Raw genomic sequence first — 27195 nt, 5'->3', positions numbered from 1 at the left:
AAGAGTTACACAGCCGCTTTACCACCCAGATCCCTACACCGTTCCATCACCACTTCTACAGCCAAGCAGCACCAGCGAGTGTAAAACATGGGTTTATTTTTTAAAAAAATATCATTTTACATTTTAACAGATTCTAGGCACAGAGCAGCAAAATCTCTTACAAGAATGAGGGTCCGAGTTTCAGCGCCGCTCTCCAGCTCTGGGGCTGCGAGAGATAGCACTTGCAAAAAAAAGGGCACCCGCATGCTGGGCATGCCCAAACGTGCCAGTCAGGCAACAAGTTATGCAACTGCCTCATTTATCTGCATATACAAAAGTGAGCCAAGATTTGGGACATGACAGCCCAGGGAGAGAGAGGGCCAGGTCCTCACAATGGCTCAGCTCCCAGCAGCTCCTGCTGAACTCCACCCACTTATTTAAGTGGCTTAATGGGAGCCGTAGGATGCACGGCTATTTTAAAAATCTGCCCCCAACATATTTGTGCATTTTTCCAGGTGCCGATTCTCTCATCTGCAAACATCATGAGGATTTATACAGGGGTGGATTAGAATCAAATAAAACTCTCCTTCCTACACCATGTGGCTGTTTCGCTTTGCTCTGTTCCCTCCAAATCAGATATGACCCTTTGGGGATAAACACCCAAAATGAACAATGTGGGGTAACATCAAGAGTCCAGGAAGCCTTACTCATCCTGGTATCTGTCCCTTTAATGTGTGCTGTGTGTCGTTCCAGCCTCCCAGTTGAGCCACCTTTACAAGATGTTTACATTAATGAAAAGCGAGATCGGGTTTGTGGCTGGAGGCCACCCTGGGCGTGAAGGGGGAGACACACTGGGATCTCTTGGCATAAGTGTATTGGAAACTGGGATGTGGTGTTCCAGCTAGCCACACGGGCAAGGAGCAGATATGAAGGGAGCACCAGTGACAGCAAGCAGAATACTATGTAAACTTGCTGGCTGCAGCCTGGGGCGGGTGTGTGTGTGTTGGGGGAGATTTAGTTCATTGCATATTAAAAGCCACTGCTTCCATGTAACATGTGTCCTGTGCATAAGGGTGTCTGGCTGTTCAGTAGCAGAGGATGGGGAGCAGCTTAACCTGACTGCATGACAAAAGATGCCAGGAGCTTCCCCTCTCTCTCCCTCTCTCCTGGTTGCTCCTCACACATCTGCCCCACTTGCACAGCCAGGCCTGGACTCGTCGTCAGCCTGCAGGGACTCCCCAGCAGATTGCTGCAGCAACATCTGCCCTGCTAAGGGCAGGCAGGTGGATTCGCACAGCTCCCGGGTCTCAAACCTGTTCCTGTTTCCTTCGCAGCCACCGTACCAAAAGGAGGTGCAGCGCGCAGGCTGGGTCTTGTTAAAGAACCACTTCAAGGTGAAGGAGTGGCAGGGGCCTGCGTCTCTGTCCTCCAGGCACACAGCTGCAAAACACAACAGGCATCAGAGGTCTCCTGATGCAGTCGGAGACATCATGGGGTGCTGCTAAGAGGGCCAAACCAGACACAACAGGGACCTCCAGAGCTAAAAGCAGAAGCTGCTGCAGCTTGAGCTGAAGAGCAAGGCTCTCTGGCTGGGACTGCAGCAGACTCTCATGCCCTGTGGATAGGCACAGAGGGGGACCTGTAACAGGCACTCACCAGGGCCAGGGTTACACTTGCTCAGGCAGGCAGAACTCCCTCTGAAGTCAGTGGATTATCAAGGTCTGCAGGGCTTGGCCCACACAAGCTCATTTCATGCTGAAGGATCCCAGAGCACTGAAGGGGTTCACCTGAGATCACACTGTAGCTGGAACTAGAACCCAGGCTTCCTAGGCCAGGACCTTCTCCACTAGACCAGATTTCCCTCCATGCCTAGCCCAATGGAACCTCCAAACTCTGAGGTGGCCCATCACTGCAAAACACTGGATTTCCCCAGGAGATACACAAGGCTTACACAGGGAAGCCTATAGACCGTGTACTCATGCCCTATTTCCCCTGAAAACTCAATGTGCCATCTATGCAAGGCTTCCAAACGGTCCCTCCCGCAGAGCAGCTCAGCTCACAAGAACCGCTGCGAAGGATGCTAGAGCTCCACCCTCGGTCCTTCCACAAAGCATTACCTTGAGTCAAGTTCTTCTCTTCCCCAAGCCCGGCTGCACTCGTACCTGTATCCAAGAGAATCACAACGGTCAGAGCATCACTACAAGGCAAGTAACAACATAACACAGGCTATGGAACCAATGCAGGACGATTCTCGCTTCAGTCGCTCCCCCTGCACCCAAGGATGGAGCATTCTCAGCCGCTGGAGTCATGGCACGTTTGGGCTAGTCTTGTGCTGGCACAGAGTATATGGTGTCTTAGACAATGGCAGCAGCACGACTGGGTTCTGAACCACATCTGTCAAAGGGTGAGCTGCCCCTTTAAGGAGGAGTTGAGGCAGACTCATCTGTACCAGTTGTAGCCCCACCTTTCCAGGTGAAGGGAACAATTCCAAGAGGTCATGTTATGGGAGCACGTAGCTGAACTCTGGTTGCCCTTATATTCCTTAGCAGGCCTGGTTCTGAGTCACACACTCCCATCATGTGACCCCTTGGACTCATTCCCTTCACCTGAGGAGATGGGGATACACCTGGAACAGGTGAGGCTGAGCCCCCACCCCCTTACAGAGCCAGCTCTCCCTGTGAAAATATCAGTCAGGATTGTCTCTGCTTGGAGCAAGAGCACATTAAAAGTCGTTAGCACCTTGGCTGAGAAGCAAAGGTGTTGGGTACATTGAGGCAACTCCTTAAATGCGTTAGTGGGTTGCGGCAGCGTTCAGTCAAAGCCATTCGAGATGGAGTAGTTATGGATTGTGGGGTGCTGAAAGCAGTTGAGCCACAGCTGCAATGGGCTTGGCGAGGCAGCAGATAGGCAAGATAAAAGCTGTACAGCCAAGGAAAATAGTGTGTGAGAACCAGAGAGTGCAGTCCAAGATAGCTGCAGTCCCAGAATCCACTGCAATTCTGGCCCATCTGCCTTGGACCAAACTCTGGCTCAGCCTTACAGGTGATGAAGCTAATTGAATTCATCTCGTCAATTGGTGCCATCTCCCCTGGACAGGTCCCTGTGCTTCCACCCATCCCTCCCTGACACCAAGCCATGGACAGTCACAGGCTGCCCCACGTACTTCGGTCAATGCACACGCGGATGCAGTCCTGCTCACTGTTGAACCGGTTGGCATTGCCGCCACAGCCACCATACCAGAAGCGGTCGCAGGAACCCGTGTCCACCCGGTAGTACCACAATAAGGAGTAGCTGGTGCACTTGACGCCAGAGTCTTTGCCCAGGAAGCACGGATCGTCACCGTCCACAACACCTCTCACCTCACTGGGGCTGATGGTGGTGGCCTCCATCCCATCTTGAGGCAGAGCACCAGGTTTGGAGACCCTGTTAAAGCAATCAACTCTTCAGTGACAGGTCCAGATTGGCTGGTAAGACTTCTGAAAATGGTGTCTCTGAAAGGCCTGGTCAGAAACTCAGATGATATTTCCGGGCCCAGATCTGGACTGGAGACTGCCCCCAAGAATACCATGCAAGTGCTGAGATCCCACAGCGATAGTGCTACTGAACCCTCCCAGATAGAGAGAACCAGTATGACCTGGCACACGACACTGGCATTCGGGCAGGTGTCTGGCCGCCTCCAATAACCCCAGTGGTCCATTAATACTGAGTCTCACTGTATAAAAGAAAAAATTCCAGATGCCTGGAGAAGAGAAGAACTTGACTCAAGGTAATGCTTTGTGGAAGGACTGAGGGTGGAGCTCAGCCCCCGCCCCACTCCAGAAATGGTGCGTACAAAGAGTAAGGAATGCAGACACTCCTGCATCCTCCCAGCCTCCTCCCTCCCCACCTTCCTCAGCCTCCCATCTTCCAGGTCCCATTGCTCTTGCTGCGCTTGCAGCTCCTGACTTAATATGTCAGCCCGTGTTCTGCTTATGCCCCCACTTCCTGGATCCAGTACTTCCTAGGAGCCGCCGATATGGGGAGGGTGCTCTGCTGACTCATCCGGCTGGCTGGGCACTGGAGGCCGTACCTGGAGAAGCATGTTTTCCCCCAACAGCAGAGGAAGAAAATTCGCCATTGGCAGGGCCGACTCCAGGCACCAGCCTGGCAAGCAGGTGCTTGGGGCGGCCGCTCCGGATAGGGGCGGCCGCTCCGGATAGGGGCGGCACGTCCAGGAATTCGGCGGACGGTCCCTCACTCCCGCTGGGAGCAAAGGGCCTGCCGCCGAATTGCCGCCGCAGATCGCGATCGCAGCTTTTTTTTTTTTTTTTTTTTTTGGCTTCTTGGGGCGGCCAAAACCCTGGAGCCGGCCCTGGCCATTGGGCTAGCCAAGTTGCACCAGCTGCCCTGAGTGCAGAGATGCAGGGGTTCCAGCCTGCAGTGCAGCCACAGGTAGCTCAGCCAGGGTACAGTCCCCTGCTGAGTTCCAGGCACTTAAGAAGAGGGTCTAGGAAGGCAGGATCAATACGTGCCATCCACTCACCCATCTGGGCTCACTGGAGGTGGAGGCGTAGCAGTAGGATTGGTGGGGGATAGCTCCAGCTGACACCAAGCACTGGCGCGTTCCAGGGGATGCCGTTGGTTTTCCACTGTAAAGTGCAAACAGGTACGGAATGAGTGAGGCCTCCATTCTGCCTCTCAGCCAGTCCAGCCCCCTACCTTGTGAGGCTCACTGCCTCCCCTCTATATGCAGCCCTGGATCCTATGTCCTGGAGCACTCAGAAAGCCTTTGTCCAAATGTAACGCACTGGCTAAGTCAGTCACCAGCCCCTCTAGTGGCTGTTTCATATAGAAGATAATTGCCTAGTACTGCCACCAGCTAGCAGGGGTTACTCCCTCAGCTCAAGGCATACAGGCACTTGCTGTGGGGCAGGATGTCCCAGAGTCAATCTCTGCTGATGGATCATTGGACAAACCCTCCTTCTCCCTTTGTCCATGACTGCTGCAGTCAGTGCCATGGCTGGAGGAGGAGGCGGTGCTGTGGTCTCCATGGCAGATGGGAATTCCCCCCCATCCTCAAGCCCCAGCTGTCACTCACCCAGCAGGTTCCTCAGGAACCCCAGAACCATCCTCTCTGCATACTCCATTTCCGGCTCCTGGACTGAGCCAAGCCGCAGGAAGTGGTATCTCCACGCTGGGAAAGCCAGCAGCTCTGGCCCAATCCCTTCCTGCCTGCCAGCCCCCTCCGGGCCCAGGGCTAGGATGAACATGGCAAACACCCCGCACTGGGCAAAGCGGGACAGCTCTGGTAGCGTCTCCTGGTCCCACAGGTCAGTTTCCTTGGTAACTACAGCAAAGATCACCCGTAGCTTGTGTGAAGGGCTCTCCCGGAATGCCTGGCGCAGGGTCCATTCCATGGCTTGGCTGGCCGGCATTGCTGCTTCCCTGGCAGCCAGTGAGAGCTGCAGATGCTCTTTGATCCTCTCTCTAGAGCCATGCTGGGTGAAAGGAAACTCCCACAAGACCTCTCCAGAAGCTAGGTGAGCGCTCGAGGGCCCCATCAGGACCAGGGAGACACGGGTACCACTGTCATGCCGCTCAGGGTGTGGAGAGATCTTCAAATGGTCCAGGATGCTGCTGAAGAGACGAGCAACTCTCCCCAGGCTCCCGACTGGCAGGGCGAGGGGGGAGTTATCCACCAGCAGAGCCAAATCCAGGTCCAGCCCCAGCGGGTTCTGCAGCAGGGGCTCCTTCGTGCAGTTCCCGGGCTTGCATATATCTGGGAGGGAAGGGGGAGGGACAGAAAGTAATGGTGCATCTTTCCTGAAGCAACAGCTGAAATACGCCCACAAGCAGGAAGCTACCCATTGTGATGTCACTTGTAGGGGGAAAAGGAAGGGTGGTCTTGTGCGTTCTGGCTCTGGGCTACGACTCAAGAGATCTGGGTTCAATTCCTGGCTCTGCCACAGACCCCCTGGGAGACCTTGGGCAAGTCACCGAATCTCTCTGACACAGAGAGACTAGCACTGCCCTAGCACTGGAGGGGAGGACAAATCCATCAGTCTCTGGATGGCCGTGGCTGGAGATGGGACACTACACGGGGGTGGGCCAGGACTCTGTGATGTCACCGAGTATTCTCTCTCAAGTGCTTGGCTAGCTGGTTCTTGCTCGCATGCACAGGGTCTAACTGATCTACAGATATGGGGTGAGAAAGGAAGATCAGCAGTGGCCTTGGGCGGGGGAGGGTTTGCCTCCCTCTGCAGCATGCGTGCACTGGTGGTATTACAAAGATCCCAAAGCACTTTCCACTGCTCCTGTCTCACAGCAATGAGCCCAACAGCAGCATGGTAAGGGGGTCTGGGAAAGACCCTACACCCAGGCTGGAGTCATAATATGCGGAACTTTGCTGGCCAAAGCCGAAGGGAAAGGGGGAGCTCTGGAGCAGGGGCTCTAGGACATGGGGAAATAAAGCCTTCAGGTCTATCTCAGCTTGCCTGGGACTTTCTCTGGTCCTCTAAGGTACATCTACATGGCCACAAAACTGCAGCACATGAGCTCCTCAGGCTAAAAATACCAGTGTAGACATTTGGGCTCGGGCTGGAGCCTGGGTTCTGAGATCCTCCCCCCCCCCCCACATGGGACCTCAGAGCCTGGGCTCCAGCCTGAGCGTCTACACTGCAATTTTATAGCTCTGCGGCCCGAGCCCAAGTCAGCTGTGGCTGTGCCATGGGTCTTTCGTTGCCGTATAGACTGATTCTTAGGTTCTTCAAGCCAAGAGTCCCATGGAGCAGCAAAGCGTCTTACCAAAGCAGAGCGTGCAGAGGAACACAGCTTCCCGAAGAGCCTCCACATCCTGGGATGAGTCCGCGGCCGGCAGCTGGACCACTCTGAACGTCTCGTCCAGCTGGCAGGAGAGGTAGACGGACAGGGTGTAAATGAGGGGTGATTTGGCCCCGTGGCCGTGATGGAAACAGAGTGCAAGGGGGCAGGCTCCAGAGCCACAAAGCTACTGCCAAGCCTGGGAGAGCAGATTCTTCCTCCCCACTCACAGAGCAGACCCCGTCGGGCAGCGGGGAAGAGCCAAGGAACCACCCAGCCAGTCCTACAGCCTGGCCACGGGGCCTCCTGTTTGTTTACAGGCGTCTTGGCTTTTGCCAACAGCCGCATGTGAGACTTTGCACATGTCAATCAGGAGAGGTGCAAGCGATGGCTCTCACCGGGCTGCCTGCAACCCCTAGCCAAGCGGTTATTTACCAGGGCACAAGCCTGGGGGACGTTCCTGAGAGATCAGGCCATAAACATATCCCCAAACATCCATGGAGATGTGCAAAGCCAGCGCATCGCAACGTGGCCAAAAGCCATTGGCACAAGGGGAGGCAGCCAGCTTACCCCAGAGGACAGTGTTTTAGAGGTGGCAACCCTGAAGTTCCCCCATCTCCATGGACTGCCAGCAGGAACCCAGGACCTCCAGCACCACAGTGCAGTACTCTTCCAACTTGAGCTAAAGAGCTGGTAGCTCTAGTAGGTTGTTGTCCTGCCATGGACCAGCCACCAGAGAGGGCTCAGCATGGACTGTGCCAGCACTTCACGCTGAGTCCCCTCTGCACGGTGTGGGTAGGGGCTGTCCATAAGTTACGTTATGCAGTAGGGGATGGATGGGTCCTTCATTTCACATGACAGTGTGCTTGTTTCATGATACAAGGAGGTGAGTGGGTGGAAAATCACAAAAAAAAGAAAAAAAAAAACAGCATTATGTAATGTACGGCTGGCCCCCTACAAGGGAGGTACCAGTCTTGTACCCTGGCCCAGCCTGCTCACCTGGAATGCCTGCTCCACTACTGGCAAGGAGCTGAAGGTTACCACCACCGGGACGATGCCAAGGGCCACATACTCCAGGGCGACCTTGCCAATGCCCTCCTGGGCCTGGCCCCGGCCGCTGGTCAGGAACACTGCCACCTTCCTGCCCAGCAAGGCTGGCCTCACCCTTTTGAAGGTATTGCGGCCCACGAACCTCATGGCGGCAGCCAGGCGGCCCCTCTGGGTAGAGCGCACATAGGACAGGTCCCCCACCTGCCGCAGGAGCAGCCCCTTCGTCTGCATGTCGGTGAAGCGCAGCAGGTAGGTGGGGGTGGAGGCATAGGACAGCAGGGCCACACGGGCCCCGGCGGGGCAGTTGCCCTGGGAGATGTGCAGGTCCCGGAGCAGGAAGGCCAGAGCGTCTTTCATGCGGCCGAACTCAGTGGGAGTGACATTGGCGGACCTCTCCACCACCAAGGCCAGCTCAGTGGGGAAGAGTGGGCAGGCCAGGGAGTCGGGGTCTGCACAGAGAAGGAAAAAGTAAAGACCCCATGGCAGCTGTCCCTGGGGCTGCGCACTGGAGCAGCACAGAGCCCTCCTCCTCAAAGGGCAGCGCTACCCATTCAGAGAGTAAGCCAGTTACTACCACTAGCCAGGTAGAGGGCAGGATGAACCAGCCATTACATCTTATAATGTTTCTGCCACATCCACCCACCCAGCACATCCGTCTGTCCCTGGCATGTTCACCCACCCACCATGTCCCTCTGTTCCTGCCACATCCATCCATCCACCCACCCATTTGTCCATCCACCCACCCAGCATGTCCCACTGTCCCTGCCACATCCATCTGTCCATCCATCCAGCATGTCCATCTGTCACTCCGAAACTCCCAGCACCTCTGTCTGTCACAGCAAACTATGTCTCTCAGGTCCTAGTTCATGCTGCTGGTTTCACTGTGCTTCTCACTAGAGCAGACCTCCCATCCCCAGTTCTGCCAGCTCCTCACAAAGCAGGCAGAGCTGAACACTTACCGCATCTCTCTCGGATAGAGGCAATTAGTTCACAGGGCTGGAAAGGAGAGTGGGAAGCCGGGTCAGTTCTAGTTTCCTTGCCTTTTCTTTCCAGGCCAATGGGGTTCCCCCTCTGCCTCCCTAGCTCTCCCAAGTGACACAGGGAGGGAGACCTGTGGGCCAGTCGGAGCTGACCCCAGAGGCTGTGATGCAATAGACCCAACTAGACACAGGGTTCTCTGTGTGTTTAGGTCTTTTGCAAGCTCCTTCTGTCAAAGGGATGGGAGTCATTCACAGGACTGAACTAACATACAATCTTGTATCCTTGGGATATTTCCACCAGAGGGCAACTTTCTGGGTGGTACTTACCCAAATTCTGCCCATAAACCAAGCTCCACCTGCATGTGATCATTCAAACTATGACCTTGTACGGTCTGCTGCCTCTTCAGACTTAGATCCACCCATATTGTGTGCAGGACAATTCTTGGGTTCCATCCACCCCACAAACAGCTCCCCCAGATGTGGAGGAGCTCATGTGGACACAAACACCCAGCACACAACTGCCTGTGCTGGAGTATCTCTGCTAAGTCCTGCCCCATCCTGTCTCTCCAAGGACAGTCATTTCTACAACTTCTCCTGCTGGGATGTCTCATGGGCCTTCAGAGAGATGCAACAGCTCAGAAGGCGAGCCAGCTGCACCCAGCATGGGGGTGAGAGTCAGGAGTAGCTGGTATGGATTTAAAGGGTGAATAGTAACCTCTTATGGCAGGGAGCACCAGAGACAAGAGGATACTGTACATGGCTGCAACAGCACTCCCCCCAAGCCATCACACACCCTTCCTGACCCACCTAATGAGCACACAGCCAAGCTAGCGAGACACTGCATAACAGAAGAACCCCTTACCGTAAAGAGGGGAACTCCAGGTAAACCTCTCAGACCCTTGAAGCAGAAAGGAAAAATAGAGAATGAAAAAGGCAGTGAGAAACCTTACTGAGAAAGCACCAGAGGACTCAGAGCAGTGAAGTCACCACACACACTTTCTCTCACACACACACCAAGCACCCGCTTAGGCAAATAAGATTCATCCTACTGAGTGGAAGCATTTTTCCACCAGGGCCAGTCTCCTGCCTCTAGCAAGGGCCTATATCTAGTTCCTCAGAGGAACATACCTCTGATACACCTGACCAACCATGCTGGACATGGGTTTCTTCCTGACCTTGGCAGGTAATCTGTTTATGCCCTGAAGCATGAGGTTTGGTGACCCTTATCTCGGCATGAAGAGCTGGGTTATTAATAGCCAAAATAAATCATCCATACCTTTTATAAGCCCAGACACAGCCGCCGGCTGATTGTGCCCCCAGACCCACTTCCCCACCTCTCCAAATGCAGTCCCACCAAGAAGTCCATGCATCGAGACCCTACCATCTTTCCTGGAGGTCCCACGCTTCCACGCAGCCCTTGGTCTCCCTTTCTCCCAAGAAGCCCCTGAAAGATTGGGGGCAGTTTTAGAGAACACAGACCTGCAGGTCAGCAAAAAACAGCCTACAGGAGAAACAGCCCCTGGGGATAGCCCCATTCTTCACAGGCAGGAACAAATGAGATCCATCAGCTAAACTGTGGGATAGCTGTTCAGTGAGCAGGGAGGTGCTATTCCTCCCCATTCCCCTACTCCAGAGCCTAGGCTGCCGTGTTAGCACCTACAGTCCAGGGCAAAGGGCCCCTCCCCCTAGGTCTGTACTTGGGAGCAGGAGAGTGGTGTGTTTAGCAGAGGTGGAACAGAGATGCTTTCCTGTGGGGAGCTGGCTGCTCACATATGACCAGCTGGGATTGCACAGCAAATCTTGCTTTGAAGAAGACAGCAGGCGGGCATTAGGCATAGGGTGTGGGTTGGCACTGGGGGAAGAGATGGGCATTTTGGTGGCACGGCAGACTGGGTATGTGCTGGATCCATCCTGAGAAGGAAGCCTGACTCGGATTGGAGGCCATGGCAGCACCGTACTCACCCTGGATCCACGCAGGCCTTTCCAACCTTTGTCCCCCCTGGCACCTTTGTCGCCTCTTTCACCCTGAGAATAGAAGGCAATAGACAGGCAGGGTCAGGCACCAGCGCTGGGTGAGAGGAATGCACTGCCTGTCCCTTTGGGACGTCCCTCACACTCCACTTATAGAGATCCTGCATAGCAACCCCACTGGTCCCCACCCCTCCTGTCCCCTATGCCCTCCATGCGAACCTTGCCTCCACGGCCCGTGCTGAGCGACAGAGAGTCGCAGCTGGCAGGTAACACGGAAGCGCTGCCGGACCTTGGTAGTTATCCCTAGTCCCGACAGTCACCATGAAACGACAACGCTAAGCAGCCGCCTTCCCACTAGCCACAGGCTGACGGCAGCAGCTCTTGAGCAAAGAGGGCACTGCTGGCTCTCCACTCACCTGAGCACCGGGGTCTCCAGGGCCTCCGCGGGAGCCCTACACAAGAAAGCAGGAGAGAGGTGAATGCACCCAGGGAATGGATCCCGGCAGGAAGCGAAGCTAAGCTGGGCCCTTGGACCACAGGGCAGCAGGCAAAGCTCATGCTGCATGGGGTCACAATGGAGAGGCTGGAACTCAGCAGTGTATAGGGATGGAGGCTCCCATCTGCAGTCAAAATGCCACGAGGAATGGGGCTCCTCCGTGAATCCCTCAATCACCAGCCCAAGCCTTTGGAATAAGCACCTTATGCCCACACAGTGACCTTCGGCTGGTAGGAGCCTAAAGCTCCTTACACTCCACACTCAGGTACAGCTTCCCCCAGCGCTGAAATGCAGCCGGCTCTGCAGCGCACAGCAACAGTTTAGGGCAAAGTGAAGAATTCCAGGCCCGGGGCTGGTTTCATGATTTCAATGGAGCAACTGCTCATTTACACCAGTGTCGGTGAGACCAGAATCAGGCTCAATAATGGAAGTGTGGAGCCCAAGGGGGTGGGGAGAGGAGAATGGACTCTGCCCATGCGGGGTTAATGCTGCTGGTTTGCCGGCACAGCGATTACCTTTGGGCCCTTCCTCCCTGGAGATCCTCGTTTATCACATCCATTGTCCCCCTAGAGAAAACACATAATTACTGTAGGACCTGCACATGCACAATACCTCTGTCCCAGCCCAGCCTGAAAGTGCCAGCCTGTCCTGTGAATTTCCCCAGTTTGCTGGGGGTCTGCTTGGGGACAATCAAGTTGGCAGGATGGGAACATATCGCAAAGCGCTCTGGAGATCCTCTCCCAGGCACCCTGGACCAGGAATGGAGGGGACTTTTCTTTCTCGTGCATCCCCTCGTTAAGGGACAGCCGGAGCCATACCAGGAGCATCTTCACCCAACACCCAGGTCCTAGGGCCCTCTGCACTGGTGCTGGGTGGCTGCAATGCATTTGAGAGGGGACTCCCACTGGAGATCCCACAAGTCATTTGGGTCTCAAAGGGGGAACAGCTGGGTCCTGAAAAGGAGGGGTGGGAAACTTAGCTCCCATCTGCAGTGGACTCTGGCCAGGAGCTCCCGTCTTCGGATGCTTGGCTGACCAAGTCCAGCACCATGAGAAATATACCTGTTCCAGAGCAATGCCAATGTTCCTCGCACCCAACTCACCAGTGCCCCCTTGGGCCCCAGAGACCCTGCGTTCCCTTTTTCGCCTCTTCCTCCGGCCTGCCCCTGGAAGAGAAAGAAGCCTGCCAGCTCAGGGGAAGTGCTACTGGACCAACAGGGCTGGAAAGGGGATGCTGTGCCCAGGCAAACTTTCAGGGGTGGTGATGAGAAATTCAGGAGATCTAATTAATGCACCCCCCCCCATACACACACAGTCGTTGGGCCAGGGGTAACATTCTTAGCCACCAGGAAAGGGCTCTGCAGGGCTCTTGCAAACAGAGCTGCACCCAATAGTCAAGAGAACCTGTGGGGAGATATCTGCAGCATGGCCTTGTTACACAATACACCGTGATCTCACTGACCTTCTCACCCTGGAGACCAGTGGGGCCGGTGTTTCCTGGGGAGCCCACATCTCCAGAACGCCCCTAGGCAAAAGACAAAGGTAACGCTGAAAACGGCTCTGGTGCCAGGACCATCCAGCCCCTGGCATAAGAGGAACTAGATAAAACACCCTGGGGCAATGCCCGGCAACTAGCTCAACTCACTCCACCTGCTGGGGTGATAGGCTGGGAGATGTAAGGAGGACCCGCCAGCAGGAGGCATAGGCAGAGCAGGGCTGCCTGGACGCGCGTGTCACTAGAGCTGCAGCGGGCGTGGACAGGGCAGTCCTTAGGACCATTTTCCAGCAGAGACAGGGCCCTGTGGTGAGGAGGTTCATCACTGGCAGGGCAGATGCCCTGAAGCCTGCAGCAAACACCCATGTGTCCCCGGGGAAACATGAACAATGTAAGGGAACCATTTAAACCACAGAGAACACACTCTGCCCTCTAACACCATTGGGTCCCTGCTGGGGCTGGGGGATGAATGGATGGATTCCAGCACCGGAGGGACTGAGCAGAAGCACCACTCCCCCATTTCACTGTCCTCATCTCTGGCCAGCTGTAAAGTTGGAGGAGTTGAGAGCCGGCACCTGAGCTCCACGGCACCCCGGGTGACCCACGACGCCCTTTGTCCCTCTGAGACCTCGCAGCCCCTGGAACAGAAGCAGCAGAGGGAAAATGTAGATGCTCCAAGCACAAGCCCAGGAAGACTGCCCGAAGCAGGCGCCCGCAGGCGGATCCAGCTGGCCTCACCTGTGCACCTTGGTAGCCCTTCTCCCCAGCAGCGCCTGGGGCACCTGGGATGCCCCTCCTGCCCTATGGAGAGACCAGGAAGGGTCAGTCTGGATGCATCCAAAGGATGAGAGTGAGATGTCTCACCCCTCCCTCTGGGGACACCCTGCAGCCAGATGCACCAGGTCAGAGAGTCCCAAAGGCAGGCAGCTGGTTCTGAACAGGCCAGGATGGCCTTTGTTGGGCTACTCCACCCACCGGGATCCAGAGGGACTGGGTCTGCCATGCAGCTCAGGCATTGAGCCTGGACTCTGTCGGGGCATTCCCCACCCCTAAAGCCGGCCAATCTAACCTGCCCTGGGATGGAAAACAACCCACTGACTCTGCTAGAATGTGTTCTTTGGAAGGGATGAAAACTCCTCCAGGGACCTGCAAAGTGGATCATTACCACCAGCTGTGGGGGTGCAGTGGGGGGGGGAGCTTGCTACTGGTGCACACTGGCCTCGCAGGTGGAAACACCGGACATGGGGAGGTGGGGGAGAGGAGAGACATGTGGGAAACAATTCCATCAAACAACAAAAGCTAGTAGAGAGAGATTCCAGAATGAGCAGGGGGGCTGGAGTCAGGACTCCTGGGTTCTCTCTGGGAAGAAGTGTGGCTGTGTGGGTCAGAAAAGGGGAACTGGGAGCCCCTCTGGGCCTGTTTCCCCATCGGCAAACTGGGGATAAGGATATTTCCCTCCGGCGGGTGGTGGGGGGGAGGGACTCATCAGTTCTCACCTGGGCTCCTTTCTGCCCCTTCAGGCACGTGTTCTGGGAAGAAGACAGACGTTGATTCTTTACTACACAACCCAGCCAGGCTCATACTATGCTGGAGGCCAAAACTGCCCCCGCCCTCGCTGCTCAGCCCAGTGGCCTTGAGCAAACACTGGGATACTGAGAGAGAGAGACAGTTTCAATAGCCAGTTCTGATCCCAGGGCCAGACTTTGGGGGCTGGGTGCCTGGGGGAGCTCTCAACCAGCTCCTGGGGTGCCATTTGCACAGTCCAACCCTGACCCCGCTTTGAAATCTAGGGCTCAGTGGGGAGCTCTGCCCAGCTCTGGGATGACAGACCTCCATGGGGCAGGAGGATGCATGGTATAAGTAAAGACAGGGAGGGATCTCCAAGAGGGGACCCTGCCTGCAATTATACCAGCTCCCAGCAGACAGGAAGCAGGCTCCAGAAGCTGATGGCAGCTCAGATCCTCCAGGACCTTCATGGTTTTATTGTACAAGCTACAGATAAGTGCCTCCCAGCCTCCCCTGCCCCATGGAAACAGAACAAGGAGCTGGGCAGATGGGCCTTGACATCAAACACACATGCTAGGGAAGGGGCCAGCTGCTTTCCCCACCTTCACCTGGCTAGGGGCGAAGGTCTCAGTGACCTGCTAACGGTCAGGGTTTGGGGGTATTGGGTGCTGGGGGAAGTTCAGGGCACAAGGGGCTTAGGACAGGCACTGGACATCCCGCACAGGATGAGAGCGAAATGTACCGGATCTGCAGTTGGCCCTTGTGACCCAGGTGGCCCAGGGCTGCCCTCTGGTCCAGAGTCCCCCTGTTCAGGGAAGGGAACAGAAAGAGAAGCAGAACAAAGCTGTGAGAAATGGCCTGGGATGAGTGTGTCCAGCTTCTGGTCTGATTGCAGCAGGGCCACGGAGCCAGCTCACCACCTCCTGCAGACCCCAAGTGGGGTGGGCTGCAGACTAGACAGGGGTCCCGCACTGCCACCTTGCCTGCACAGCCCCTGGGTCTCTTCCTTCGTTAGGCACAGGGAGATGTCCCCAGCGAGCTCCCTCTCCCAGCCCCTCACCAGGAGCCCGATTCTCCATTGCGCTGCCATTTACACCAGTGCAAAATCAGCACCGTGCTCTGGTGTGGATGGTGCCTAAGGGGAGAACTGGCTCTCCTGCTCTCCAGGGGGCTCTCTGACCCCACTGCACCGTTCAACAGGCCCTGCGCATGCCTTCCCCGGAGCACCCCAGCCTCTGGATGGAGCAGCCTAGGGGAGCAAATACCTAGCCATTATTATCCAGGGAACTCCCCTTCTCCGCAAACAGCACTGATCTCCCCTAGCTGCTCACCTGGTAGATTTGCAAATCTACCAACAGACCATGCTGCCTCCCCAGAGAAAAATCCATTCACCGGCCATCAAACACAACGTGGCAGCAACGCAATACACCGGGTGAGGGCCAGGAAGGGAAGATGAACGCCCTGCACCAGGGAAATTGTGGGGAGCAATTTCCAACCCAGGGGCTCAGCCAGCATTAACATTTCTACTATCACCAAAAGCTCCAGGAGGCTTCCTATGACCAGCCACTAGGAGGCAGGATCTCTGGCTTACATCTGTGATACTTCCGAGCCTGAGCCGGCTTCAGCCTGATGAGTCATCTCTGGGCCAACACGTGTGATGAATCAGAGGCAATTACCTGCTGGTCTTGTGATAGGCTCCAAGCCATTCAACCAGGGTTCAGCCAATCCACAGCCAAGAACCCACCCAGGTGATCTCAAGGCAGGTATTGGAAGCAAGCTCCTGTTTGCTCAATGACTGGGTGCATTCCCATTGCTAGTTGGGCCAACACACTGCCCTGGTGCCTGCTCTTGTTCCAGCCTGTACCCCTTTCCACTGGCTGCTTGGCAACACTGAAACATCTGATCCTGCAGAAATTACTGCCAACGGTCACTCTCGTCAGACCCTCCCTATTGAATTGCTAGTGCGCCACCCTGCATTTTCTTTACAGGTTTCCCAGCCAAGTACTGCCTAGGTCTGGTTCTGTTCAGCTTGTGCGCTCTGAACGGAGCATGGCCCAGGGTACTACAGCTGCTGCCTTTTGTTTATCTGGACTTGCAGTAAACAGGGCTGTCTAGGAGCATCTGCCTGGAGTCGTTAATGGCTCAGAGAGTTGGGATGGATTCATTGCCATTACCTGGGTGCCTCTTTCTCCCTTGCTTCCGGGGGCTCCACGCTCTGTGCTGCTTCTCCCAGGATTTCCCTGTGGAGCATGGAATCAGAGGGGGTGAGCCCACATGCTGTCCCATCCTCCTCCCAGTCCCTTCCTTGCCAGTGAACTCAGGATTCATTTCTCCCCTTAGGCTCTGAAGCCAGACTCGCTGACTAGAGCAAGATCCAGCTGCAAGTGGCAGGGTGGCCAGCATAGGGGACATGCCCACTTGGCCCTGGTCAGTGCCTCTCTGGAATGGCACAGGGGATGCTGTCTCTGAAGCTGGGCATTTGGGATTAACATGTCCCCTTTGCCAACCAGGACCCCAGCTGTGCACTCTGCAGCCCTCCCTCACCCTTTGCTTTTCTGCTGGGTAAGACAGTTTGGGCGAATTGAGCGCTGGTGGAAGGAGCCAGATTCCCTGCCTGAGGTGGGGGGAGGAGGGGAGAAGGTCTGTGTATGTATTCACAGGGCATAGGCAACAGTAGGGCAAACTCCCCCCTACACGGATGCACCAACGCGCCCCAGCACGACTCTCAAAACCACCCCATTTCCTCTGTGGCCCAGCTAGCCCTTGGCCTCTCCACTGAGGCTACCGACCAGTGGGCCAATGAGTGCCAAATGCCACGGTGATTTCAGGGGCTTAGACTGAGACCCACTGAACTCATTGCACACTGGGGCCAGTGAGCAGACAGGAGTCAACGCTCACAGGGTCTGCACTGCAAGAGCTAACTCCCCCCAATTCTCCCCCACACTTACAGCATCGCCGGGGGATCCTGGAGGCCCTGGGTCGCCACGGAAACCCCGGGAGCCTTTCTGCCCCTGGATCAAGGCAAGAGGAAGGGATTAGCAGCACGGAGCCGGCAGGGGTGAACATGGGGAAGTGCAGGAGGCTATTGCTGAGTCCGCATTGCCAGGGGCACCTGCTTGAAGGTGAGTGGCTGTCTGGGAAGCAGCATCACAACAGGAATAGGGCCACACAGAGTGGGGTGATGCTTGGATCAGGGGTCTGAGGTCACGATGCTATAAGGCCGGGGGACATGGGCACGGGACCTTCTCCTCCTCCCGGGGCTTCTTTACCCGCTTAGCCTTGCTGCCCACTCACCTGCCTCCCGAGGGATCCTCTTGTCCCAGGATTCCCAAATGGACCAGCTTCCCCCTGGGAATGAGAGAATCCGGGAAAGCGGTGAACCCTCTCTGTGCTTTAGTCATTGCTGATGCCCTCTAGTCTCCCTGGAGCTCCAACGATTGATAGTTGGGCTCTAAGGGCCGATCCTCTGCCTCCTGACAGGGGAGGCTCCAGAACGAGTGCTCACTGCGTGCTGCATCTTCCCCTCGGTGCCTGTCCCACAGAGGTCAGGAGACGCCAGCAAGAGGACAGAGGGCACGAGCCAGAGCTCACTGAGAGCGTGGCCATGAATTTCACAGGTTCTGAGTTAGAGTTTTAGCTCCAGCAGTGGAGACTGGTGTCATTTGCCCCTGAAAGCCTTGGTTCGGCTCTGGCCAAGGACTGTCATTTCTCCAGGAGCTATGGAGCTTAATAGGGTGGATTGTTTTAGGGGACACACAGCGAGCACGGCCCAAAGAGAGCAGCACAGGGACCTGGGGCTGCCCAGCTCTGCTGCAGGACATGCAATTGCGCAGCTCACCTTCTCCCCAGGGATGCCATCGTATCCAGCTTCCCCAGGAGCTCCCTGGAAAGAGATTTTTAGTTGTCTTAGTCCTGGATGCTACCTGGGACCTGTCTGAATAAACAGGCACTCTGCAGCAGGCTCAGGAGCAGCTCATGTCCTTCCTGGTCACATCCGTAAGGGCCAGGTCTTCTCAACATTTTGCATCTTAGCAGAGAGGATGCCTTGTGGACACCTCCCCTTCTGCTCTTCATTGTCCAGCCCCTCCTACCCTGCCATTCACCACTGCGCAGCCAGGAGTGCCAGGGAAACACCAGGCACTGAGGGGGCCGCTGCTCCTACCAGTTTTGCAGGTGGATATTTGGAGGCTGGCAAACAGTACGGCTCAGGGTGCTGGCCTTCCATCTGCCCGGGATGGCGCAGATTCACTGGCACACCTGCACATACCTGCACTGCCTGGCCCCAGAGGAGTGCTCCTGGAGTGCCACGTGCTGGGAGATGTTTAGGGAGAGAGCGTGACTAGCAGGCCTGGCTATTGTGGAGATGAGCCACGAAGCTGAGTCCTGCCACGCTCATCTTAAGGTTCGCTCTACGATGTACATGGTATTTGCCTGTTAGATTCTACATGCACACCAAACAGTAAAGCCTCTGTACCTGCTCTCCAGGGTATCCCATCAGTCCCTGAAGCAAGACAGAGAGAGAAAGTCAGTGAGATGGAGGAATCTCCGAACCAAAGGGAAAGCAACTGCCAAGGCTGGGTCTGGCATCTTACCTTGGGTCCACACTGGCCTGGGCATCCCTGGGTTCCCCATCTCCCTTGGAGCCCTCGCAGTCCCTGCTCCCCCTGAAATTGGGATTGGAAAGGAGAGACCTTCAAGCACTCCAGTGAAAAAGGAGGCTTCAGAGATAAGCAACACATACATCCCTACGGAGGCGAGTGGCTAGAAGTCCCCCAGAGCTGGCTTTGTCTAGCTGGGGGAATTGTCTAGGGAATATAAGCAGGAGTTGCAATGGGAGAATGCTGAGCTAAGGAGAATCCAGGCTGGGTATCAGGAAATGCTCCCTAGTGCCATTGGGCTGTGGACTCATGGGCCAGTGTGAGCATGGAAAGTGGTGGGAGCCCATGACATGGACTTCAGAAGCAGAGTAGATGAATCTCCAGGGCACAATCTTGCACTGGCCCATGAGGGACAGAATTAGATGGGCTCTGATTGATCTGTTCCACCTCTGGCACCTGGGACTGTAGCCTGCACTGCCCAGGGGATGCCAGAGGCAGCTGGTGAGAGGGCTATCTTCAGCCAATGGGATACTTACAAGTGTCGGCTCCAGCACTATCCCCATGCTTTATGATTACTCTGGTTTCCAAGCTGCCCTGCTGCCACCAAGCTCTAAACAAGGTGTGCAAACTCCAGTGTCCACACCAGGTGTGGCAAAGCTATGCCAGAGCTCCCACCCCATGCTGTTCCGATTGAAGATGCAGGGAGGGGATTGGGTCTTTATGGCCAGTGCTCTGCTCACCAGTACATGCCAAGGGCCATATGCCCAGCAGCCTTCCCACCCTGTGCCCAGGATCTCTGTCCTTGAAAAAGGTTATCGGCCCTAATCTATGTTTGTGGGGTACATCCCACACACCCCATTTCTACAAAGTGGGCCCCACCCTGGGGTCAAGGAGCCCAGCAGCAGCCACTCCTCCATTGGAGATTTCAGAAACAGACAACAGTTCTACTCACGCTGTGTCCATAGTGCCCATGGTCTCCAACCAGCCCCTGTGCTCCTTTCCTCCCCTAGAGCCAAGACAGCAGAACATTTGAAGTCAGCTCCCCTGGGACACAGCCTGCGCCACGCACTAGCTTCCAGTTTGAGCACTCCAGAGGAGAACAGTCAGCGGCATCAGCTCTGGGCTCACTCCTCTCCCAGTGCCCAGAATGCTAGGACCCGGCTGGACATAAAGTCCCAGCCTGTGAGCCCCAGACAACACAGGGGAGCATCAGTGCAGAATTAAGGCAAGCGCCTGAGGACAAGCTCTGCACAGCTCCTACCAACTTGCTCAGAGCAATCTCTTTGGCTCACATGGTGGTGCCGCAGCCTAAGAACTGAGTAACGGCTGTGCTGTGTGCAGCTGCCTAATCGGGGATTCAACTAAAGGGACAGTAATGGCCTAGTGGATTGAGTACAGGGCTGGGAGCCAGGAGTCTTGGGGTCTAGGCACAGCAGGGGAGTGTTGTCTCATGCATAGAGCAAGGGGCTTAGGAATCAGGACTATGTGGGTTCTCTTCCCAGCTCTGTGCGAGAGTTTGAGAGTCAGAGCCCCAGAGTTCTAGTCTTGACTCGGGGAGGGAGGTCTCTTGTGGCTAGAGCAGAGGCTGTGGGAGCCAAGGCTCCTGGTTTCTATCCTCAGCTCTGGTTAGAGCAAGGTATTGTGATTCAGGATGCCTAGGTTCTCCAACCCTGGGATGGAGTGCAGTCTAGTGGCCTTGGGCAAATCACTTTGCCTCTGTGCCTCAGTTTCTCCACTAGTAAAACAATCATGTTTGTAAAGTGTTTTGAGATCTCCAGAGGAAAGCACTCAGTATGGAAGAGCTAAGAATTAATCACTATGACTAAGTGGTTAAGACCAGCTTCAATGTCTGGTGAATCCAGTTGACACAACATCAGATGATAGACCTCAGGCAACATAGAGGCCAAGTTGACAAGGTCCCAGCTGTGTAGGGACCAGCCAGCTGGGTCAGACAACATAGGCCCAGCAAGGCCAATAGGAATGGAAGTTGGAGACACCAGGAGATTTATCCCAACTGGAAGGGAAAGAGAACATTATAAACTCTTCTCAGAAACATAGAAAACAAAAATCCCCTTGTGCCTTTTTATCATTCCCCATTGCTCTGCAGATCCAGATGTGCAAACATCTCGCCTCATCCTGATTTCTCAGACCAGTGAGTAAGTGCAAAAGGCATGTAGCTGGGAACAAGCGCTTTCCTAGGGCTCGGCTGCACAGGGTGTTTTTGCACTGGCAGCTGTGCTGATGTCACACCACCAGTGCAGATATGCCGCAAAGCCGTGCAGAGTAGTTTGTGCCCAAGCATGGTTTGGAGCCTCATCTGCAGGAGTCACTATTTACAGTGGTGCAGGACGTGGATAGTGGAGCTTTGCACCAATGTAAAGGAACCCAGAGTACAACTCCTGCTTCGTCACCTCCATGCAGAGTGGGGGGGTACAGGCTGTGAGACACACAGCCTCACACTCCTGCTAGAGTCTGATCCAAAGCACTGGAAGGGAACAGCACAGCCCCCTGCCCCCCCGTCCCCAAGCAGAGGCTGCATGTGACAGCCCTGCATGCAGCACCAGGACCGGCGACCCGCGGCAAGCGCTTTACCTTGCGCCCTGGAACGCCCAAGGGGCCTGGCGAGCCTGGCAATCCAATGCAGGTGCAGGGGCACGGGTGGCAGCACTTCCTCTCTGACACAGCCAGCTGCAGCGGGACAGAGAGCGTCAGTGTCACAGCCAGGATGGGGACCTCTGCCCCATGGCCCGGAAAGTGAATCCCCTGGGGTCTCGTGCGAGGCGCAGGGGAGTTGCAGGCTGACACAGAGCAAGTGACTGACCACTGCTAGGAAGACAAGCCCAGTCATCAGGCTTCCTTCACTCAGAGCAGAGGAGCTTCCGTGCAACCCAGACAGCTGGGCCAGGGATGGACCCCAAAGGATAGACCCACCACTTGATCAGGGCCGGCTCTAACTTTTTTGCTGCCCCAAGCAGCAAAAAAAAGTGCCAAGCGCCGCCGGAACCCCCCCCCCCCCCCCCCCCCCCCCCCCCCCCCCCCCCCCCCCGCCCCGCCGGAGCGCCCCCCCGGCGGAATGCCGCGCCACACCACGCTCCCCCCGCCGCCCCTTATCAGGTTCCGCCCCAAGCATGTGCTTGGGTGCCTGGTGCCTGGAGCCGGCCCTGCACTTGATACTTGTCAAGTATCTCTGCCCTCTGCTAGAAGGGGTCAGACCCCTGGGCCCACAAGCCAACCTGCTGGGAAGGGGCCCTCCCTTACCAGCTCTTGAGCCAAAACGCTGCCAATCTCGGGGCTTTCCATGCTTAGCTGCTGGCTGTACCTGAACCTTCGCCCAAACTCAATGAGCTGCAGCTCTTCCAGGTTGGTAGCATTGTTCATTGCGATAGTCACTAGTGCGTCGAGCTGGCCTAGGATAGAAATGAGGCCAGAGCTGGGGTCAGCGTGGCATACGGAGCAGGGGGAGACACAGGTTGCTGACTGCAGCGGGGTGTGGGTTAGGTGACTTGGCACCTGACTCCCTATCTGACTCTTTGTTAGTCTCTAAGGTGCCACAAGTACTCCTGTTCTTTTTATCTGACTCTGTCTCTCAACATCTCTATGGCTCGGTTTCCCCATCCATAGGATGCAGGCAGTAACACTGTCCCGCCGCACAGGGAGGATAAGGATTAGTAAATGTTTGTAAAGTGCTTTGCGATCCTCAGAGGGAAGGGGTGGATGGTGGCAGGGCAGATCAGCACCATGGGGCAATGGTAAAACGTGGCATCATGGAACCAGACACAACGTAGTGAAGGACTACAGTCCCTGGGATAAGAGGGGAACAGAGACACCATGCTCAATCCGTCCTGAGATCCCCACATTCCATCAATATCCCTGCGCCCAATCCCCTCCTGAGGTCTGACTGTGCCCAAGGCTAACTTTCTGAAGACCTCTTCCCCTCCAGATCTAACCACTGGTCGCCAGGAAGTTGTGCGATCCAGCCACATACCTTGCACCCGCAGAGCAGCTGACATCTCCTCCAGCTTCCTCACATCATCGTCCAACCCGTCCGTAAACAGGAGCAGCACCTGGGGCACAGACACATTTGGGGCACATCAGCCTGGAGGAAGCAGCATCCAGGGCAGAGACAGCCGGTGTCCCCCAGCCTGGGACCACACAACACTCCCCAGCAGCAGCAATGCAGCTCTGATTCTGCCCAATGTAGCAGGTATTCTGCCCAAGCCAGATGCACCTGCTATGCTGACCCGGGCAAACAAACAGCCCAAGTGAACTCTCTGCTGAGCTCCTAGGACCCTTCCTCTGTGAAAAGCAGTGGAACAATGGGAGCTGAGCAGGGAACTGGCAGCAAGGGGGTTAAATGGCTAGAGCTAGCCGAGGAAGGCCCGCTGAGCGGGTGTCCTTGTCCTGCAGGATGTGCCCATGCGGAGCTCTTGGGTCAGCTGAGGCTCTACCTTGTTACTCTCTGGCAGGCCTCGGCTCATCTCCAGCAGTCTGTGCAGGGAGGGCTGGTTCAGGTAGGTGCGCCTGAAGGCGTGCACCACACGCAGCTGCTGCAAGATGTCGTGCTGGTACTTGGCGAGGCGGGCTTGGAAGAGGACCTCGCCACCCTGGTCCATGCTCTGGATGCTCAGGGTGACGTTGAGCTGGGCGCAGCTGACCCTGGTCAGGGAGAACAGCTCCCAGATGATGCCCTCCAGGTACTGGTGCAGGCTGGACTGTTGGTAATCAGTGACGTCCAGGCCGACGAGCAGGTGCAGGGGGCATATTCCTGCAGGGCAGAACATGGAGACCCAGCCAGCTCCCGGCCTCCTCTCACTCACCACCGCCCCCTCCACATCTCCACAGCAGCCCAAAGGGTGAGGAGTCCATCTCCCTTCCACACTCGCCTGGGGACTCGTGTGCCAAGGTCTCGCCCACCTGCCCATGGTGGTCAACGGCTTTTCAGGACTCAACCCTACTTCGGGACCTTTCCGGGATGTCTGCGCTGCAGCTGGGAGCGCGTGTCCTGCCTGGGCAGACAGACTCGGGCTACAAATAGCAGTGTGGACGCTGCCGCACCAACAGAGGCTCAGCTAGCCAGCCGAGCTCGGAGCTAGCAGGTAAGGGAGGCGCATCTCGGTCCCTCCTGTTCTCTGCCTGTGTCCCGTAATCATCTGGTCTCCTGGGGGCTGTGGTGCTTTCGTCTGATTCTGGTTGTTGGGCTCAGTGTGGAGGAAGCATGGATCTGTGATCTGTGCTATATAGGAGGTTGGACTAGAGAATGGTCCCTTCTGGCCTTAAGCTCTGTGTCTTCATTGTGATAAAAAAACGCACGGTGCTGAGTCTCAGAGCCTGGGTCAGTTGACTCAGGCTCGCCCTGCAGGGCTATGCTCTGAGACTCTCCCGCTGGCGGGCTTGCCTGGAGGTCTGCATTGCAATGTCATAGCCCTGCAGCCGACCCGTGAGCCTGAGTCAGCTGACCCAGGCTAGCCACAGAGCAGGCGTACCCCAGTGACTCAGTCTGTCAGCCCAGGCTTCCCAGCTGCAGTGCAAACATCCCCTAAATGATGCCCTCCCCGCTCACTTTTCACGGCTGTTCCAAAATACTAAGGAACTCTCAGGAGCCAGGGCCCTTCGCCCCACCGCTGCATCCTCCCACAGAATCCACCCTGCGGGCCAGATCCATGGCAGATGTAAATCTGGGGTAGCTCTACTGAAGTCAGTAGAGCACCCCTGATTTACACCAGCTGGGGATCTGGCCCTCTGTCTTTACACATGAAATGGGGTTTGGGGTCCCCATACGGGGTACAGCCCTGGGAGTCCCCTCCACATGTGAGTACATGGATAGCAAGGCCTGGGGTCTCACTTTGTGGGTCCCCTCACCAGTCCCTGCCTCTCCTTGTGCATAGAGAGTAGGGCCTGGGATCCTCATTGGGATACACCCTGGGAGTCATCAGCACCTACCTGTAGGCAATTGGGATTGCCCTAGGCAGTGTATTGGAATAAATGCCCCTCCGGAAGCAGTCCCCACTTACCGGTGTCCTGACTCCGAGCCCCTCCAGCTCCGACAGCGAGCAGAAACAGAGCGAGCCAGCGTTTGAATAGCACCATCCCTTGCATCCTTGCAGGCAGGATCTGGGCTGGATGGGCTGGGGTGGAGGGGGGGCCACAGGGATGCTGCAGCCTGTCTATGTGGGGAAAGCACAGGGATCACCTTCCTGGAGCTCTTGGCCCTCAGACGGTCTACAAACTCACCCAGGGAAGAGCCTCACATTCACCCTGATAGTCCAGCTACCAGTCAAACTGGGTCCTGGGCAGATCCACAGTGGACATGGGGAGGTATCCTGCAGCGCCATCTCTTGGAGGTGATTCAGTGCACCAGCCCTTATGCATGCTTCCCATGGGGATGAGCACTGGAGAGCCTAGGGCCTTGGCTTCCCGGGCCCCACCACATGCATGGAACTCCCACAGGACACGGTTCAAAGCATCGCTGCAGAGCCCCTCCCCCATCCCACCAGACCTGTTCTACTGCTGGGGGCCCTCTGCAGTCATGAGAAGAGCAGGATTCACCCCTTAGTGTGGGTCTTAAGAGGGCCCCAGCAAGTCTAAGCCAGCCTTGGTGACCCCATCAAAATGGGATCGTGACCCACTCTGGGGTCCCAACCCACAGTTTGAGAACCGCTGGCCTAGAGCGGTGGGGCTCTGATCTCTGTTGTGGCCTGGAGACTCCACTGTAATATAAATAACGAATAGCAATAATAATAATCAAGCACCTGCCTTGTGAACTGGGGTCAGGGCTTTGGGTCTGGCACCACTTCCTACTCTCCATCATTGCTCATGAAAAACAAACAGAGCCCAGCCCAGCTGAGAAGCTGATTTTGGCTTCCTCCAGCCCTGGCTGCAAGAGCAGATTCTGACCCCATCCTTTCTTGTCTGTCTGTTTTGCTGTTTGCAGAATCACATTTGGGTGCATTTTATTCCTCTGCTAATGGGTGTCAGTTCCCGATTATTGTGCAATGGATTTGATGCTGTGGTCTGGAGGGAGGGGACACCAAGTACGGGGAGATTTACCCCAAATGATATCTGAAATGTATGTGAGTGTACAAAAATGACTTTTCCATATACATCTCATGTTTCTTGGTCCTTTCGCAAGCTGTATGGATGCAAATGCAACCTTTCACTAGCTCACAGCCCACATATGTCTTTTGCTTCAATGTTGCAGTCAGGGCCAACTCCAGGCACCAGCTAAGGAAACAGGTGCTTGGGACAGCCAATACAAAGGGAGGGCACCTCCTGGTCTTCGGCGGGAATTCGGCGGTGGGTCCCTCAGTCCCTCTCTTCCTCTTTGAGCTGCCGCCGAAGTGCTGCCGAAGAGGAAGAGAGGGAGTGAAGAACCAGCCACCGAATTGCAGCTGAAGAATCAAGTGGCGCAATTGAGCTGCCGCCAATCGGTGCTTTTTTTTTTTTAATTTTATTTATTTATTTTTGCCTCTTGGGGCGGCAGAAAAGCTGGAGCCGGCCCTGGTTGCAGTGAGTTAATAAATAATACTAATAACACTTTGAATTTATATAGGTGTCAGAGTAGCAGCCGTGTTGGTCTGTATCCGCAAAAAGAACAGGAGTACTTGTGGCACCTTAGAGACTAATAAATTTATTTGAGCATAAGCTTTCATGGGCTACAGCATCTTATGTAGCATCTTTCAGCTGAGAATCTCAAAATGCTTTCCCAAGGTGGTTAAGTAGCTTCTTTAAAAATCCACATTTAAAAGATAGGAAAACTGATGTACAGAGAGGTTAAGATTCAGTTGAGAATAAAACCCAGGCGTCCTGGCTCCTAGTCCCTGGTCTAACCACTAGACCATTCCCGGCCAGAGCTGGAAATAGAACCCAGGAGTCCTGACTCCCAGCCTCTTGCCCTAACTGCTAGACCATCCTACCTCTGTTTTGACAGCACAACAGTCACTTTGTTGATTCAACACCATAACTTCACTGAAGGATCAAAGCGAAAGAGAACCTTGTTTAAATGCAAACACCTTTAGGAATTAGCAAAGTGGCCAGCCAAGAACAAAACCCAGCCAAGAGCTGAACCTGTCTCCAGGTTCAGCTCTTGGCTGATATCTCCAGCTATCTTCTAAAGTTTTCCCCCCATGTAAAATTTTCTCTTGATAGAAAGCATAGCCTCTTACCTCACTGCACCATTCGGCAGCGCGTAATAGCAGCAGTGCCTGGGGATCCGTAGAGGCTTATCCAAAATGGACAGAAACACATGAATTATTTTATTTGATAGTCGGCTGCAGGATGGAGGAGAATTGGCTGCTAACTCGGGACGTTCGGCTGGGAGGTTTAC

At 55.5% G+C, this 27195-nt stretch overlaps 1 protein-coding gene across 1 annotated transcript; it reads right to left on the bottom strand.

Annotated features, from left to right (window-relative positions):
• LOC117871773 (collagen alpha-3(VI) chain-like) lies at positions 1 to 27195 on the bottom strand. The gene is made up of 32 exons (XM_034759538.1): positions 27035 to 27195; positions 24884 to 25036; positions 23321 to 23637; positions 22858 to 22936; positions 22131 to 22279; positions 21465 to 21560; positions 19825 to 19878; positions 18867 to 18938; positions 18749 to 18775; positions 18113 to 18157; positions 17569 to 17622; positions 17223 to 17285; positions 16449 to 16514; positions 15017 to 15079; positions 14265 to 14297; positions 13507 to 13569; positions 13344 to 13406; positions 12736 to 12798; positions 12377 to 12439; positions 11790 to 11840; positions 11195 to 11230; positions 10770 to 10832; positions 10189 to 10251; positions 9670 to 9705; positions 8787 to 8823; positions 7777 to 8276; positions 6763 to 6862; positions 5057 to 5737; positions 4502 to 4607; positions 3143 to 3402; positions 2097 to 2141; positions 1 to 1419 (listed from the first exon to the last, which is right to left on the bottom strand). Exons 2-32 carry the CDS (start codon positions 24966 to 24968, stop codon positions 1157 to 1159), a joined length of 3696 nt encoding a protein of 1231 aa, XP_034615429.1. The 5' UTR covers positions 24969 to 25036; positions 27035 to 27195; the 3' UTR covers positions 1 to 1156.

Source organism: Trachemys scripta, chromosome 2, assembly GCF_013100865.1.
Source record: "Trachemys scripta elegans isolate TJP31775 chromosome 2, CAS_Tse_1.0, whole genome shotgun sequence".
NCBI classification, from domain to species: Eukaryota; Metazoa; Chordata; order Testudines; family Emydidae; genus Trachemys; species Trachemys scripta.
This window is presented reverse-complemented; position numbering and strand designations above follow the sequence as displayed.